The sequence below is a fragment of the Opisthocomus hoazin genome, chromosome 2, assembly GCF_030867145.1.
Source record: "Opisthocomus hoazin isolate bOpiHoa1 chromosome 2, bOpiHoa1.hap1, whole genome shotgun sequence".
In the NCBI taxonomy this organism is placed as follows: Eukaryota; Metazoa; Chordata; class Aves; order Opisthocomiformes; family Opisthocomidae; genus Opisthocomus; species Opisthocomus hoazin.
Window position 1 is genome coordinate 38,354,380 of NC_134415.1, and position 13,009 is coordinate 38,367,388.

The 13,009-nt window shown below is 42.9% G+C and overlaps 1 protein-coding gene across 5 annotated transcripts in view; it reads left to right on the forward strand.

The window, feature by feature from the left end:
• The window catches only part of TTBK1 (tau tubulin kinase 1), a 121,181-nt gene that overhangs the window by 37,222 nt on the left and 70,950 nt on the right, over positions 1-13,009 (forward strand). For 4 of the 5 annotated variants that reach the window (XM_075413232.1, XM_075413233.1, XM_075413234.1 and 1 more), the window contains exons 4-6: positions 1,964-2,037; positions 5,525-5,665; positions 6,883-6,987. In XM_075413232.1, the coding sequence (XP_075269347.1) occupies positions 1,964-2,037; positions 5,525-5,665; positions 6,883-6,987 (320 nt within the window). Of the gene's footprint in view, positions 1-1,963; positions 2,038-5,524; positions 5,666-6,882; positions 6,988-13,009 lie in introns of those variants that run through there. The other variant, XM_075413237.1, reaches the window with a different exon arrangement.

A 13,009-nucleotide genomic window follows, 5' to 3' on the forward strand; every position in this document is an offset into this window, starting at 1 on the left:
CGGTCCCTTCTTGGTAATGCCCAGGCCAGGACGTGTGCCGCATCCAGACAGCGTCTCAAGGAGTTCCCTTAGAAAACCGAACATCTCTATGTCAAAATCAACACTGGATTTGAAATGAATTTGCGATAGTAGGAGACCTGTGGCCCCCAGTACTCACGGGCACACACAGGACAAGGGCTTGGTGTGTGAGAAAAAGGATCAAGGAAGAGTGTGCAGGCTGCCCTGATGTATGTGTACCGAAGAGGGTACTTTTCTGATCTCTGAATATCTGTCCCTGATATACGGTAGCTTGTGGCATTCCTTGATCATTTTGGTATGGTCTTGCACACCCAGTCCTGAAACTGGACAATGTCCTGAAGTCTGTGCCAGGGACATGAAGGGTCTGCAGCCACATGATCTACTTGCTAATCTAACCAGATGCAGGTGGATACTAGGATTGGTTAGTTGGTTGGTTGGTTTTAAGCCTGTTCTTCCAAAGAGAGTAAGGGGTAGCCAAGGCCTCTGTCCCTCCAGTTCTGGTTGCCAGCGTCTCTGTTATCTTCTTGTGTTAGGAGGGAGAGTGTGGGTGTTCTGCTGTGGGATGCTGCCGGGCCCTGGAGGGCAGGCTCTTGATGCTCTTACTGAGAGCCCTGGGATGAAGCTTCATATTCCACAGCTGTATGTATTGCTCTGTTTCTCCTGCTGGCCTCCATGTCCCTATTCTGTCATGTTTTGCTGTCCCCAACAGTTTTTGATGCCCCAGGCCTATGGTGCACACAATGAAAGCAGTAGCGGGGTCCACAGGGTGTTACAGGCAGTGCAATTACTGATTACTATATATGTTCATGTTCTTCCTTTTTTTATTTTAAAACTGGGAGGTATCAAACAGTAAGCTTTGGTTTAAAAACTAATTAAAATCGCCATTGCTCAAGCGCTACAAAGAAATACAGGGCAAAGCTACGCAATGATAGTCACCCTCTTCCCTGCTTAGAAAAACCCCACCAGGAACCACATGTTCACCACTGTGGTGTGCATCAACCTTTACTCTGTTATCAGCAGTCTGCTATTAGATGATCGCATTTTTGCTAATACAGAGAGCACACCATCACAAATGCATTACAGGTCAGGATCTGAAACCACAGCCTTTGCTCCCTCTGCAATTTTTTTTCTTTTTAAATGTAGTTCCTGCCTGGTGCTGCGTGATGAAATGTAGACATTACAACAGCACTTTTGTACCACAGAGAGTGAACTTAGAGGACTGGCTGAGTGTTGCGGGGAGGCTGGTTGGTTTTGATTTTGCCCGAGTAGATGCAGTTCGTACTTCTAACACTATGCCAGAACTCAACATGAAATTACCCAGGTTTATTCCCTTCTTTTATTATGAAATTGCCTTTAGTAACTTTAATGTTTCACTGGAGTTTTTCTGTAAGCTTCTTTCTCTTCCAGGTGTTTCTGACAATTAAAATCAGGGTTTGTCCATGCTGAAGCAGCATTAGTTTAGCCATTTCAGGGTAAGCAATGCTAACAGGCAAGTGTAGTAGTGGTGGCAGTGTGTAAGAGTCGGCATTTACTGAGTAAATGTGGTGTAATGAGCTTAAGCGTGCTGACAGTGAACCTGTGAACGCATGTGGTCATGTGTGTTACCCATGGTTTAGTTCCGGGGTGGTGGTGGCTGGAGTGGTGCTGCATGCACACGGTGGTGGTATAAACTGCAATTTGTCACACTCTCACTTGTGCCCTCTGTCAGTTTGAGGATTTGAGGATCCCTGACACTGATTTTCGCTCACGGCTGTTCCACAGGCAGTTTTCTTGTTGAATGTCAGCACTCTCCTCCTGATCTCTGGGACTGGGAAGTAGAAGCAAAATCGGTTTGTTCTGCAAAACTCCCTGCCTGATGCCATTTACAGTTACAAGCCCTTGATCAGAAACCATTTTTCTAAATACTGTGTTGTGTTCCATTCTGTATGTTTCTGTTTCTTTTCAGGGAAGGATCATGTTTGCAGATTTATTGGCTGTGGAAGGAATGAAAAATTTAATTATGTGGTCATGCAGCTTCAGGTGAGTTCTGTGCTTCCTCTCTCCCCCCTGCCCCATGGAGATGACATCACAGGGAAGGATTTGCAGTGAGAGAATAAGGCCAAGCACAGCTGTAGGGACTTAGTTGTACGTAGAAGGTGAGTGGAATGGGAGACAATGAGAAGGGGCAATGTTGCTGTGATATCCCTTGGTGTAGCTCCAGTTGTCAAGATGTGCGAAGATATTTCATAACTCTGCTGTTCTGTTTAAGATGACTTTCTGTCAATATTCTGGAGAAAACAATTCAGAATGCTTGCAGGAACTACCCACAATATTGTGCAGCAGTGGCAGCTGTTTGAAATATCTTCTACTGAGCTCTATGATGCAGCATTCAAAATATGTCTTGTATCAGAGCTTAGACTGTGGTGGGAGCTGGTGGTGTCACACCAGCAGCACAGTCTTCTCTGTGAGAGGGAGTGATCTCTGGCTCCCCCATCTCTACCAAGCTCAGCAGTAGCTTGGCTTCTTCTGTGAAAATGTTTTCTCCTGTTTGAGCACTGATGATATTAAGTCAGTATGGGTAAATACTTGGTTAGCTAGCACATGGTGACTGTACTGCTAGACAGCCAGCTACTCCTATCAGAGTTAGCCAGCTGAAGTCTTACATGGGTGTCTACACAAGCCATGATAACAGCAGGAGCTACAGGGACCTCTGCATGGTTCAACATAAAACTTCACCAAGAAAACATACATAGTTAGGTCTTCAGAGCCCAAATATGGTGGCACTGTCGTGAAAACAGCTTTCCTTTTCATGAAAGCAGCTTTCTTTTATACCATACAGTCACAGGAGAAAGAGGGGAACAAGTGGGAAGAGATAACTAAGTCAAAAACACGTGGAAGAAAGGCCTTTAAGGAGAGGGAGATTGTCCTCGGCTCAGGGGGAACACTTGCAGACTAAAGGTGCTTCTTTCTGACACAATTGCCTTGGAAGCTAGCCTGTTTCAGCATCTGACATAAGAGTTGACAGGGAACTTGCCCTATCGCTCTTGCAGCTTGTATGATCAGGGCTTTGCTGTGCAAAGCACTGTCTGGTGATATGGTAGAAGCCTGCTCTTCCCCTGAAGAGCTTAAGGCCCATGACATGTTACTTTATGTATGATTTGGGTGATAGAACATGCTGCAGGAAACTGAGAAGGTTGAAGCACTAAGTAATGAGAAGCAAGCTGCTGCATAAACTAGAAGGTTGTTTTTAATTAGTGAATGGTGAATGAAGTAAAATAGACACCAGCAAACCCCAATACTTCTTTAAAATAAACTTCTGGTTCTTTTGAAAGTGTAGTTCTACTTTGCAAGGTGGATGTATGAAACCAGTAAATTCCTGGTGCTTGGGTTTGTCTTTTATGCACCATTGGCACCACAGCTGCTGTCATGGATAGAAAAAAACGTTTGCTTTCTAACCAGCCCTGGCTGTTGCTGCAGCTGCAGTGTGAGCGTGTGTATGATACTTCAAAGGGCTAATCTGGAGCTTGTAGAACAACAGGGTTCCTAACTCCCCAATCCTGTCTTTAAGAAGCCTGATGAAGATTGCTGTACCTTGGAAAATACTCTGCACAGAGTCTGTTACTTTCTAGCCTTTTCTTGACTACGTAGCTGAGCTCATAGAGTGGGCAGAGCTAGAAAAAGTTTAATTATTTGCAAATGAAGTCTTTGATGCTTAAAGCATTAGCTAGTTTTGCGCTGTCATTCTTCAGGCTAAAATTCTCCTTCAAGGTCTACTGAGACATGCTTTATTATGTGTCCCTCTGACTATTATGTGCTGCAATTCTCCCTTTCTCTTTAGTCACTGGGACTGAGGCTACCACTCTAAGCTTTGCAGCTCATTTCATCTGCTCTGTTTGTTAGCCAGCCTGATGGTGTTTATCTGGAAAAGAATGCTTATTTTCTGTCTTTTCCTGGGGGCAGTATTGGATATTCACATGCCTTGGGTTGTTTCTGGAGAGCAGATGTCTGAGACCATCTCCCAAACCAGCTGGCGAAAATTATGGCACATTTCAATGTGTGGCTCTGAAAAAAATCTGCTTTTCCCTGTTACCATTGGATAAAAGAATTGATGTCCAAGGAACCACTTTACAGTAGAAAGAAAGATCTTCTGTCAGTTCAGTAACTTGGATCTTTCAGTATAGTGATGACAAATCTGTGCTGCCTGTAGTAAACTGTCACAGAAATTATAAAAGATAAGCACTAGAGAAGTAGCCTCGTCTTATTTTGTTCATGCTAAGGAGCAAACCTGGGCTGGATGCTGTGGCTTGGCTCTATCTGTGTTAGCTGGCCCGTGTCAAGTGTGGCTGTTCAAGTGACCAGAGCCCTGAAGTGAAACGTGGGTCAAACCAATTTGAGAGACTAGTCATACGCTAAAAGAGCCAGTTGCAGCTGGCCCCTTAATGTTTGTAAGTAACTTGAGAACTGAAAATGGGTGGATGAATAGAAGGCATTTCACTGGTTTGGAGAGCAATCTGTGTTTTCTCATCAAATGTTTGAAGTCTTTCATATATCTTCTGTTGTGAATTTTGTTTGAATACATCTGGACTTGTATGCATGTATGTTTTTGCAGAAGCAGAATTGAGATTCTGTAGCATAGTGGTAATCAGCATGTCTCTATAACTTTTGTTCTTGATGCGTGTTCTCTGAAACAGTGGACTCTTATTCCTAATGTTTTTGATCAGTTGATAAATGCATTAGTTCTGTATATTAGAGGGGTACTCTTCTATAGAATATACATTTTAACACTTTGTTTCTCTTTGCCAGTATAAAGAGGTATAGACAAAACTGAGAAGACAGATCAAAGAACACTGTGTTTCTTCATATGTTTAGTCTGTCCTTTTTTTTCCCCCCCTTCTAAATTGCTGAATTTAATTAACTGGAAGTAAATTACCTTTTCTTTAATAAGTATTTTTTAAATCAGTGGAAAAATTCTCCTCTCCTGATTTTGGGTGTGATTCTTTTGATGGACAACTTTCCCTGTTGTGACGTTGCCACAACAATGCTGACTTGAGCTTGAGCCATGCAGTTGTGTGCTAGGGAATTTCTGATGAAGCTGCTTCTATGAGCTGTAACAGGTGGTGTCTTCATGACCTCCTTATCATATTATTTGTACTGCTTTAATCTTTAGATGGCTCAGAGAATAGTCAAAAGATGTTCTTAAATCAGTTTCTATATAGTCTGGGTTTAACAGTAAGGAGATGCTGGGTTCTTACAGTCTGAGGCACTGCTGTCCATGCTGTGCCTGTTTCCCACATAATAGATTAGCTGACTTCGCAAGATATTGGGCTGGTATCTTCTTATCAGCAAACAGATCCCTCTAAAAGTTAAAATGAACTATTGGAAGATCATATACAAGAAATAAAGCAGGCAGAAGGTGAGCACGTGTCTGATTAGCATTTCTGCTTTTTTGGAGGTGAATGTTAGAACTTGCAGCTGTGAAATGCTATGCTTTAGTGTGATGGTTTAAGTGTTTTATTGATTGTTTCAGGGCCGAAATCTTGCAGATCTCAGAAGGAGTCAGCCTCGAGGGACTTTCACGCTGAGCACAACGCTGCGATTAGGCAAACAGATTCTGGAATCAATAGAAGCTATTCACTCTGTGGGATTCTTGCATCGTGACATCAAGCCTGTATGTTGTTTTGGAAATCTTCCTTTTGGGTGTATGTCTGTCTCTCCTGCTTGAGTCACTAAAGACAGTCTGGTGGGTGGAATATGGGCAGATCCCAGTGGAGGCATCGAGGCCTCCTTGCAATGAGCCACTATCTGCCACATTGGCTATTTTCTATAAGTACAGAATAGTAATATAATATTGTCATTCCTTTTAAGAGCATAGCAAACTAGTTTTTATCAACAGAGGCTGCTCCATGGTGGGTTAGTAGCTGTCATTCATACTTGTACCAGTCAAGATCACGTGACAAAGCAATCTAACTTTCAACAATCATTTCGAGTCCAATCAATTATTACTATAAAAGGCATTTGAAAAAGTTGTCTTGCTCTATGACCCATCACTTGAATAAATGCCATTTCATGTATTTGGCTTGGCTAAATAATCCTTTTAATCTTTTCTGAGCAATTGCCAGAAAAATTGAAGCAGTTTCCAGTGTTGGAAACACAGTCACAGTGTTGGTCACCTGCCTAGGTGAGGCACAATAATTCCAAGCCTCACTGTAGGATCCAGTCTTTTTCCTGCAACTCTTCACTACTTGACCTGAACGCTTCTTCCTGCTATCCCTGAGACCGCCTTCCTTCCAGCAAAATAATTTGCTGCTTTTAAAATCAGCTGGTTTTGGCTGATGAGATTCAGCTGAAAATCAGTCACCAATGTGACTGGCCACAAATCCTTTAGCAGCCATCCTTTATGGTAAAGGATGCAACTTCAAGATGGGGGTTAAGAGAGCTGCTCCATTTGTGTGTTGTGAGTTTATTTACTCAGAACCAAACTCAGTGTTTTTTAGATGTCTGAATGTTCAGATAAATTTAGGTAATGTAATACAGTGGATAGAGATTTTGGGAGTTAGGGCAGAATAATGCAAGCTAGCAGCTGAACCATGAACAGAAGTGTTTGTCTACAATAACTCCAGCCTGTTACGCAAGTGATGGAGCTCTCGCTGCAGAGCTAGTGGTGTTAAATGTAGCTCTTTCTCATAGCAGCTGAAATTTAGCTAAGCTAATGTGAATTTTAGTTATTTTGAGACTCCGCAGTCACTTATCTGCAAAGTGAACTTCCTAACATAGCAGCGATTCTCCAGTCATGATGCTATATGACAAAGTTTTGTTAATAAATGGCCACTCTAACCCAAGTTGCTGGTATCAAATTGTTGGGTTTTTTTCTTTCTTTTTGTCTAGTCCAATTTTGCCATGGGCCGCTTACCTTCAACATACAGGAAATGCTACATGTTAGACTTTGGTCTGGCCCGTCAGTATACCAACACTACTGGTGAAGTCCGGCCAGTAAGTAAATTTTAAGTAATTTTTTTCCAGTTCTGCAACTGCTCAGGCATGGAAAGGTTTTGTGATTTTGTTGGGTTTGTGGTTGTTATGCTTGGTCATTATGTTGGACTGCATTTTCTGCAAGGTGAGAAGCAGCAGGTGATTTCAACTGAGTTGGTAATCTAAGGAGGGATACTTGCTTTTTTCTTACAAGGTGTGTGGCTTGTTTGTTTGTTTGTTTAATTTTCCTTCAGGATAATCATGTTTTCAACATGCTTGGAATACTTACTGAGTACCTCATGGCCAAGCAAAGAGGGTGAGCCCAATGCTGGCCATGTAACTTCTGTAGTCCCAGAGGACTGCTCTAGTTCAGTTCTCTGAGAGTATGATCTGAGGAACAAGGTCAGTGTGTTCTTAAAGCTTTATATGAAAAAAATGCTAGAAGTTAGAGGCTGACCTGATCTCTGAGGCTGAGCTTACTGTGAACTGGAACCTGTAATGCTGTTCTCATCCTTCCCTGGCTCTGGTTTTGTGTATATTGGCCCCTGTCCAGATTTCTAAGCAGGAGTATTTCAGCATGCCTGCTTGGAGGGGAGGTAAGGGCAGGGGACATAACTTGCACCATCTGACGTGTTATCTTCAGTCCTTTTACCAACACTGTGTTACCTGGGGTCACTCATGAGGAGGTGATAAGCTTCACATGTTCTAGGTATCAGTCAGAGCATTCCTAGATTTATTTTGCTACACAGTGCAAACATGGAGGGCTCAGACAATATTTCTGTTTATCATCCTAGGCTTATACCTATTGGTGTGCAAATCTTTTCCATCTGCAAGATAATTATTGTTTCAGAAGCTGCTGACAATGTGAGAGCTAAATTCAGAGACTCTGTAGTGCTGGATATGGTTGGGTAGTGAGAAGAAAGCAAAGATCAGTGAGCAGATTTTATGCCTTTTGTGGATGAACACCGCTGGTGGATTTTTCTTCTATTTTTTCTTCTTTTATTATAAGTATTTTCAGTTGGACATTGCAAGCCTTTTCTTTTTAGCTGTAGATGGGACCAGCTCCAAAGGTTGTGTCTACATCTTATTCTTAAAAAGACACACACTTTGTACCACTAGTCTTCCTTGTCAATGCTGTTTAGTTTGGAGATAACCCTTCTCCATATTGCCCTTTTCAAAACACTGCCCCACTCCTTTCCTCTTTCTGCAGTCAGAATTCAAGGCGGTTATGGATTGAAACTAACACTGTTTTTCTGCAAAATTTCCTCATTGCTTCAGTGAAGCAACCATGTTTTATGTCTCATATTTCAAGCCCCGTTGTTTGAACACTGTTCTTTCTTTACAGTCAAAGAAACTAATTTTTCCAGATGTCTCTTCTTTTGGATCCTCTCTTTTCCTCCTTTCTCCCACTAATTTAGAATTACTTTGCTTTTATATTGCTACATCCTTAAAGCATACTCCCAGGCCCTGTTTTTGGAAACAGTGCTACATTCAGTCTTGACATTTTTCAGAGCAAAAGATTGTTTAGCTGTGTCTTGCAAGGTGTGTCCTGCTTGGGTTGGCATGGGTGAGGTGAGACTTTATTAGGACACACAATTCTGAGGCGATTGGTCTTAATTCTGGTCATTCTAGTGGTTGGTTGCTTGCTTGCTTGCCACAGATGGGTCTCATGGGAGGACTAATGACACAAAATCTTTTCCTGAAAAAAGACACTGGGATCCTCAGAAGGGTGGGAATATGCTCTGCTGAAAGGGATAAAAAGTCTCGTTTTGTTTGGGATGGGGGAGGACCATATGAGGTTAAGTTTCATATACCTAATATACATAATACACCTATTCTCCAATGCCACAGTTCAGGTGGTGAGGCTTTTTTTGGCAAAAATGAAACAATAAATAATACATAAATATTTACTTCAGTCCCGTTTAACATTATGATATAGTAACCAGGCTGCTTGATGCTTTTGTGTCCCTGCTGCCTGATACCACTGTTGAGTTCCACTTACCAGACAGAGACATTTGCCTGGAGAAGCATGGTGTGATTGCTGCCCAGATAATGCACTGAGGATTAGGAAGGATGTGGGGGTGAAGTGCGATACGAAGACAAGTGAAATGAGATTTTCGTAGGGTGGTTTTTTCCTTTTTTTAATGAAGAACTCTATCTTTTATTTCACCAAAGAGATTGTTTTAAGTCAGTAAGGTAGATTCTTCTTTCTTCATTCTCTTTCAGTTCCTTTATCGATGAAGAACACAATTTCCAGATTTATAACGTGATTATCCTGTGCTTAGTATTTTTGTCATTTGGTTCTGAAGTACAATACACAAGATAGGTAGCGGAAGGAGCTCACTTTCTCTTTTTCTGGAAGCATGTCTGAATTTTGCTTTCAGCTGTGTTCATTGATTAACAGACATTTTCTGTTCAAGTAGGTTCTGTGCAGTTTGCTACAGTTTCAGAAGCATTGTCATACTTTATGAGTAATGCTATAAAAAGTATTTGCTGTTTTCACATCCTCTGAAATTGGTAACTTCAGTATTGCTTGCCAGCTTTTCAGAAAGACACTGAATGACTTGCTAGTAATACAGATAATGGGCCTGGCCTTTAGGACGCTGTAGTTTTGTTTGCTTAACTTACCTTTTGCCTTATTATTATCAGTCACTTTTTTATTCTGAAAGCACCTTTGATTTTAAGAAAGGGAAAAGCCAGTGATTCTGTGGAGCAAAATCCACTGGAAAGCAGTGTTGGCAGTGATTTTATGGATTTGGGTTTTTTTATGTGCAATTTACTGATGCCCAATTGTATGATTTTTTTTTTTTTTAATATGAAAAGGCAAGGAGCTCCTTAGTAGGCAGATAGCATAGGCTGTCACTAAAAGGGTCTCATTGTGAGACTGATTAAAGCTTTGAGGTAGGATCATTTCTGCTCTTCATGATCTTCACTGAGCATTAGTTCCTCCATCCTCAGCGGCTGCCACTCTGGCTTTCCAGACCCTGTTTCAAGGGCTACCACAGTAGCTTTTACCTAGGGAGCCACTACCCTGCTAAGCCTCTGATGAATGCTAGGTATTTGGTTTGTATGTTTTTACAGAGAATCGCTACTTGGCAGTTCAACTTGATTGCTGAGCATTTGTAAAGTTATGGGCCACTTGGCTTAACTAAATCCAAATTTATTCTGAATCTGAATTTATTCTGTGCTTCTAGGAAAACAAAACTGATATACCTTATGTGGGATGTTAATATTTGCACAAATGCTACTCTTTGGAGAAAAGCTGTTGTTGCACAGATTTGCTTTCATGGGAAGGGTCTCATTCCTCTACCCCTTGCCAGACAGAATGGATTAGACTCTTTCAGCTGGAACGGACCGACAATGGTCATCTAGTCCAAGCCGTGGCAAAATCGCCTGGGTAACAGTCTGTAGGAGCTTACATTGCACTATAAAGACAAAGGTGGTTGGAGCCAGAAGGTTTGTAAGGAAGCATCAGCAACAAATTTTCCCTCTGTTAGCAATCAGGGGAATTGAGCTGTTCTCAACACTCTCATTACTTGATATTTCTCTGAGGACTGATGAAGTCAGTCTTCGATAGTTAGCCCTTTGGACAGGTGGAGCAGATGTGCATCAGTCGTGTAGCCATTTGGTGTCCATTGTGTGTTGAGAACTTCTAAGGGCCTAGTTAAAGGCTGTTACTTTGGCTACCATCAGTATTTCTGGCATTTGGATCAGAGTCAGCATCTTGGATAGCAGGAGGGACCCTGGCTATTATTATAAACAGGACAGACTGCTAGTGCAAAAAAATCCAATCTTTCCAGAGGATTTTGTTTCCAAACACTGAGGAGGACAGGGAAATGAAGGAAAAGACAGGCACCTTTACAAAACTGCTAGAGGAGATGCTGATTTCTTTACTGCTCCTCCCTACCTCCCTAACCCCCACTCTCTTCTGTCTGAAAGGTGGCAAATACTGGTTAAGATCTGTGATCTGTATTCAGCAGGGTATGTTTGACCTGGGATTTCCCATTTCTCAAGGGAGCACTATCAGTAATAATTCACAAAGTATTCCTGGTCTATTACCCTTAGTAGCTTTTTTTGGTGCCCAATACTTACGTATTTACTGGAACAGAGAGTGGAAAAATTAGTTGGTCACAGTAAACAGGGCTGTCTCCAGGGCTGTGAGACTCCTGAGGTCCCTTTCATAGGGAATATGTCTTAATTTTATGCAAAGCTGTAAAGCTTCAATGAGAAAGATCGCAATACGCTTGCTCCCATTCTGTCTGGGGCTTAAATACACAATGTTTACGGTACTCTGCTGTCAGGTGAGAATGCAGGAACTCCTGTAAAAGAGGAGGTTATTGAACCAAAACTTTGGGTGAATGGTCTAATGCTGGAGAGAAGAAACTGCGCTCCTGTTCGTTGTTGTCCTTTTTTTGTGACTCTGAACCTTCATTTCTTGTTTTTCTGGTTCTGCACAAAGCTCACCAGAAGACTCCTGGATTGCTTTACCCTGTCGTATTGCATTTCCAGGCAGATACAAGAGTTATTCAAGCTCGCTGTGGGTACCAAGGCTTGCAATTGCAAGGCTTCCTTCAGTTCTCTAAAGAAGGCTTCATCTACTTTTTCTTCTTGATCAGGCAGCCAGTAGCAGATGTTTACCATTCTGTTACCTGTGTTATTTAGTGCTGATCACTTACCCATCAATAGTGACTGTCTCATCACCTGCTCCAAGGACAGCGTCTGCATTCAAGCCCCTCATATGCAAACATACCTCCTTGCCTTCCCAGTCCTTCTTTCCATTCGTTACAGCACTCAAGCCATGCGAGCTGTCCCACCGAGTCTCTGTAATCCCCATGAGATCATAGTTTTGCAACAGCACATGGACTACTAACTTATCCTGTTTGTTTCACATGTTTAGGTGTTTGTGGACAGGCACTTGAGGTGGGCCACCAGTTGTGCTGCTTTCCCAGTGGAGGCACAAAAGCCTCTGTCATCTTCTCCTGAGTCACCTTATCACAGCGTCTGTTCTTCTATTTCTCTTGAGGTTATGGTAATCTCTCATTGTACCTGCTTTAAAGCCCTCCTCTCTAGGTTAGCAAGCCTAGCTGCAAAGCCTTTGCAAAGATGTTCTTGCCACCCTGTCAGATGGGTCCCTTCTTTCACCAATAGTCCTTTTTCCTCAAAGAGGGACCCATGGTCATAGAAGGTAAAGGCCTGTCTTTGATAGCTAGGTGTTGACCTGCAGGATGCATCCACTTCTACCTCTTTCCCACTCACTGGCAGGATTTAGGACAGCACCTGGGCCCCCATGCCCACAGATCTGTAGTCACTCAGTATACTCTTAGTATAGTCACTTGAAAAACAGGTGCTTTTGATGCTTCCATGAACGAGCAGCAAGGGTTAATAGTCAGAGAGCTGCACAAACCTTGGCAATCTGTCCTTATCATCCCATGTCCAGGCCCCCAACAAGCCACAAAGCCCTTGAGACATCAAGTCAGGCCAGTAGATGGGGCTTCCATTTCCTGCAGACAGGAGTCTTCAGTGAGTGTCACTCACCTTTGCTTCTTGGTATGGACATTTGGTTCAGGTTTAGCTGGCTCCCCTGTCAGGTCTTGTTCCTCCTCACCAGTTTCCAGGTTACAAAAATCTATTCTGCAACTGCAGATCTGCATATGGAGCAGGAGCCTCCCTTCTGCTGCCACCATCCCTCCTCTTGGGAGTCTCCATCTGTTGCTCCTTTGAGTGTAACTGCTAGTTGTCCCCTTTTCCTTGCATTGCAGGGTTCATGATCTTTATTTTTAGAGATTCTGTGAAGATTCTGTTGATCATTTCGGCGAAGCTACTGAAGGTGAAGGGTTCTGGAGCAGAGACTCGCGCCGAGGGACCCTTTCTCCGGTGGCAAAACCGCAGCGGCGAGGCGGCAAAAAGCGCCGAGAGAGAGAGAGAGAGAGAGAGAGAGAGAGGAGACCCCAGCCCCCCCGCCCAGCGGGAAAGCGGGAGGTGCCAACGAGCAGCAGCTCTGACTCAGCGGGGGCGGAGTCGAGTGTGACAGCGGCCAAACCCC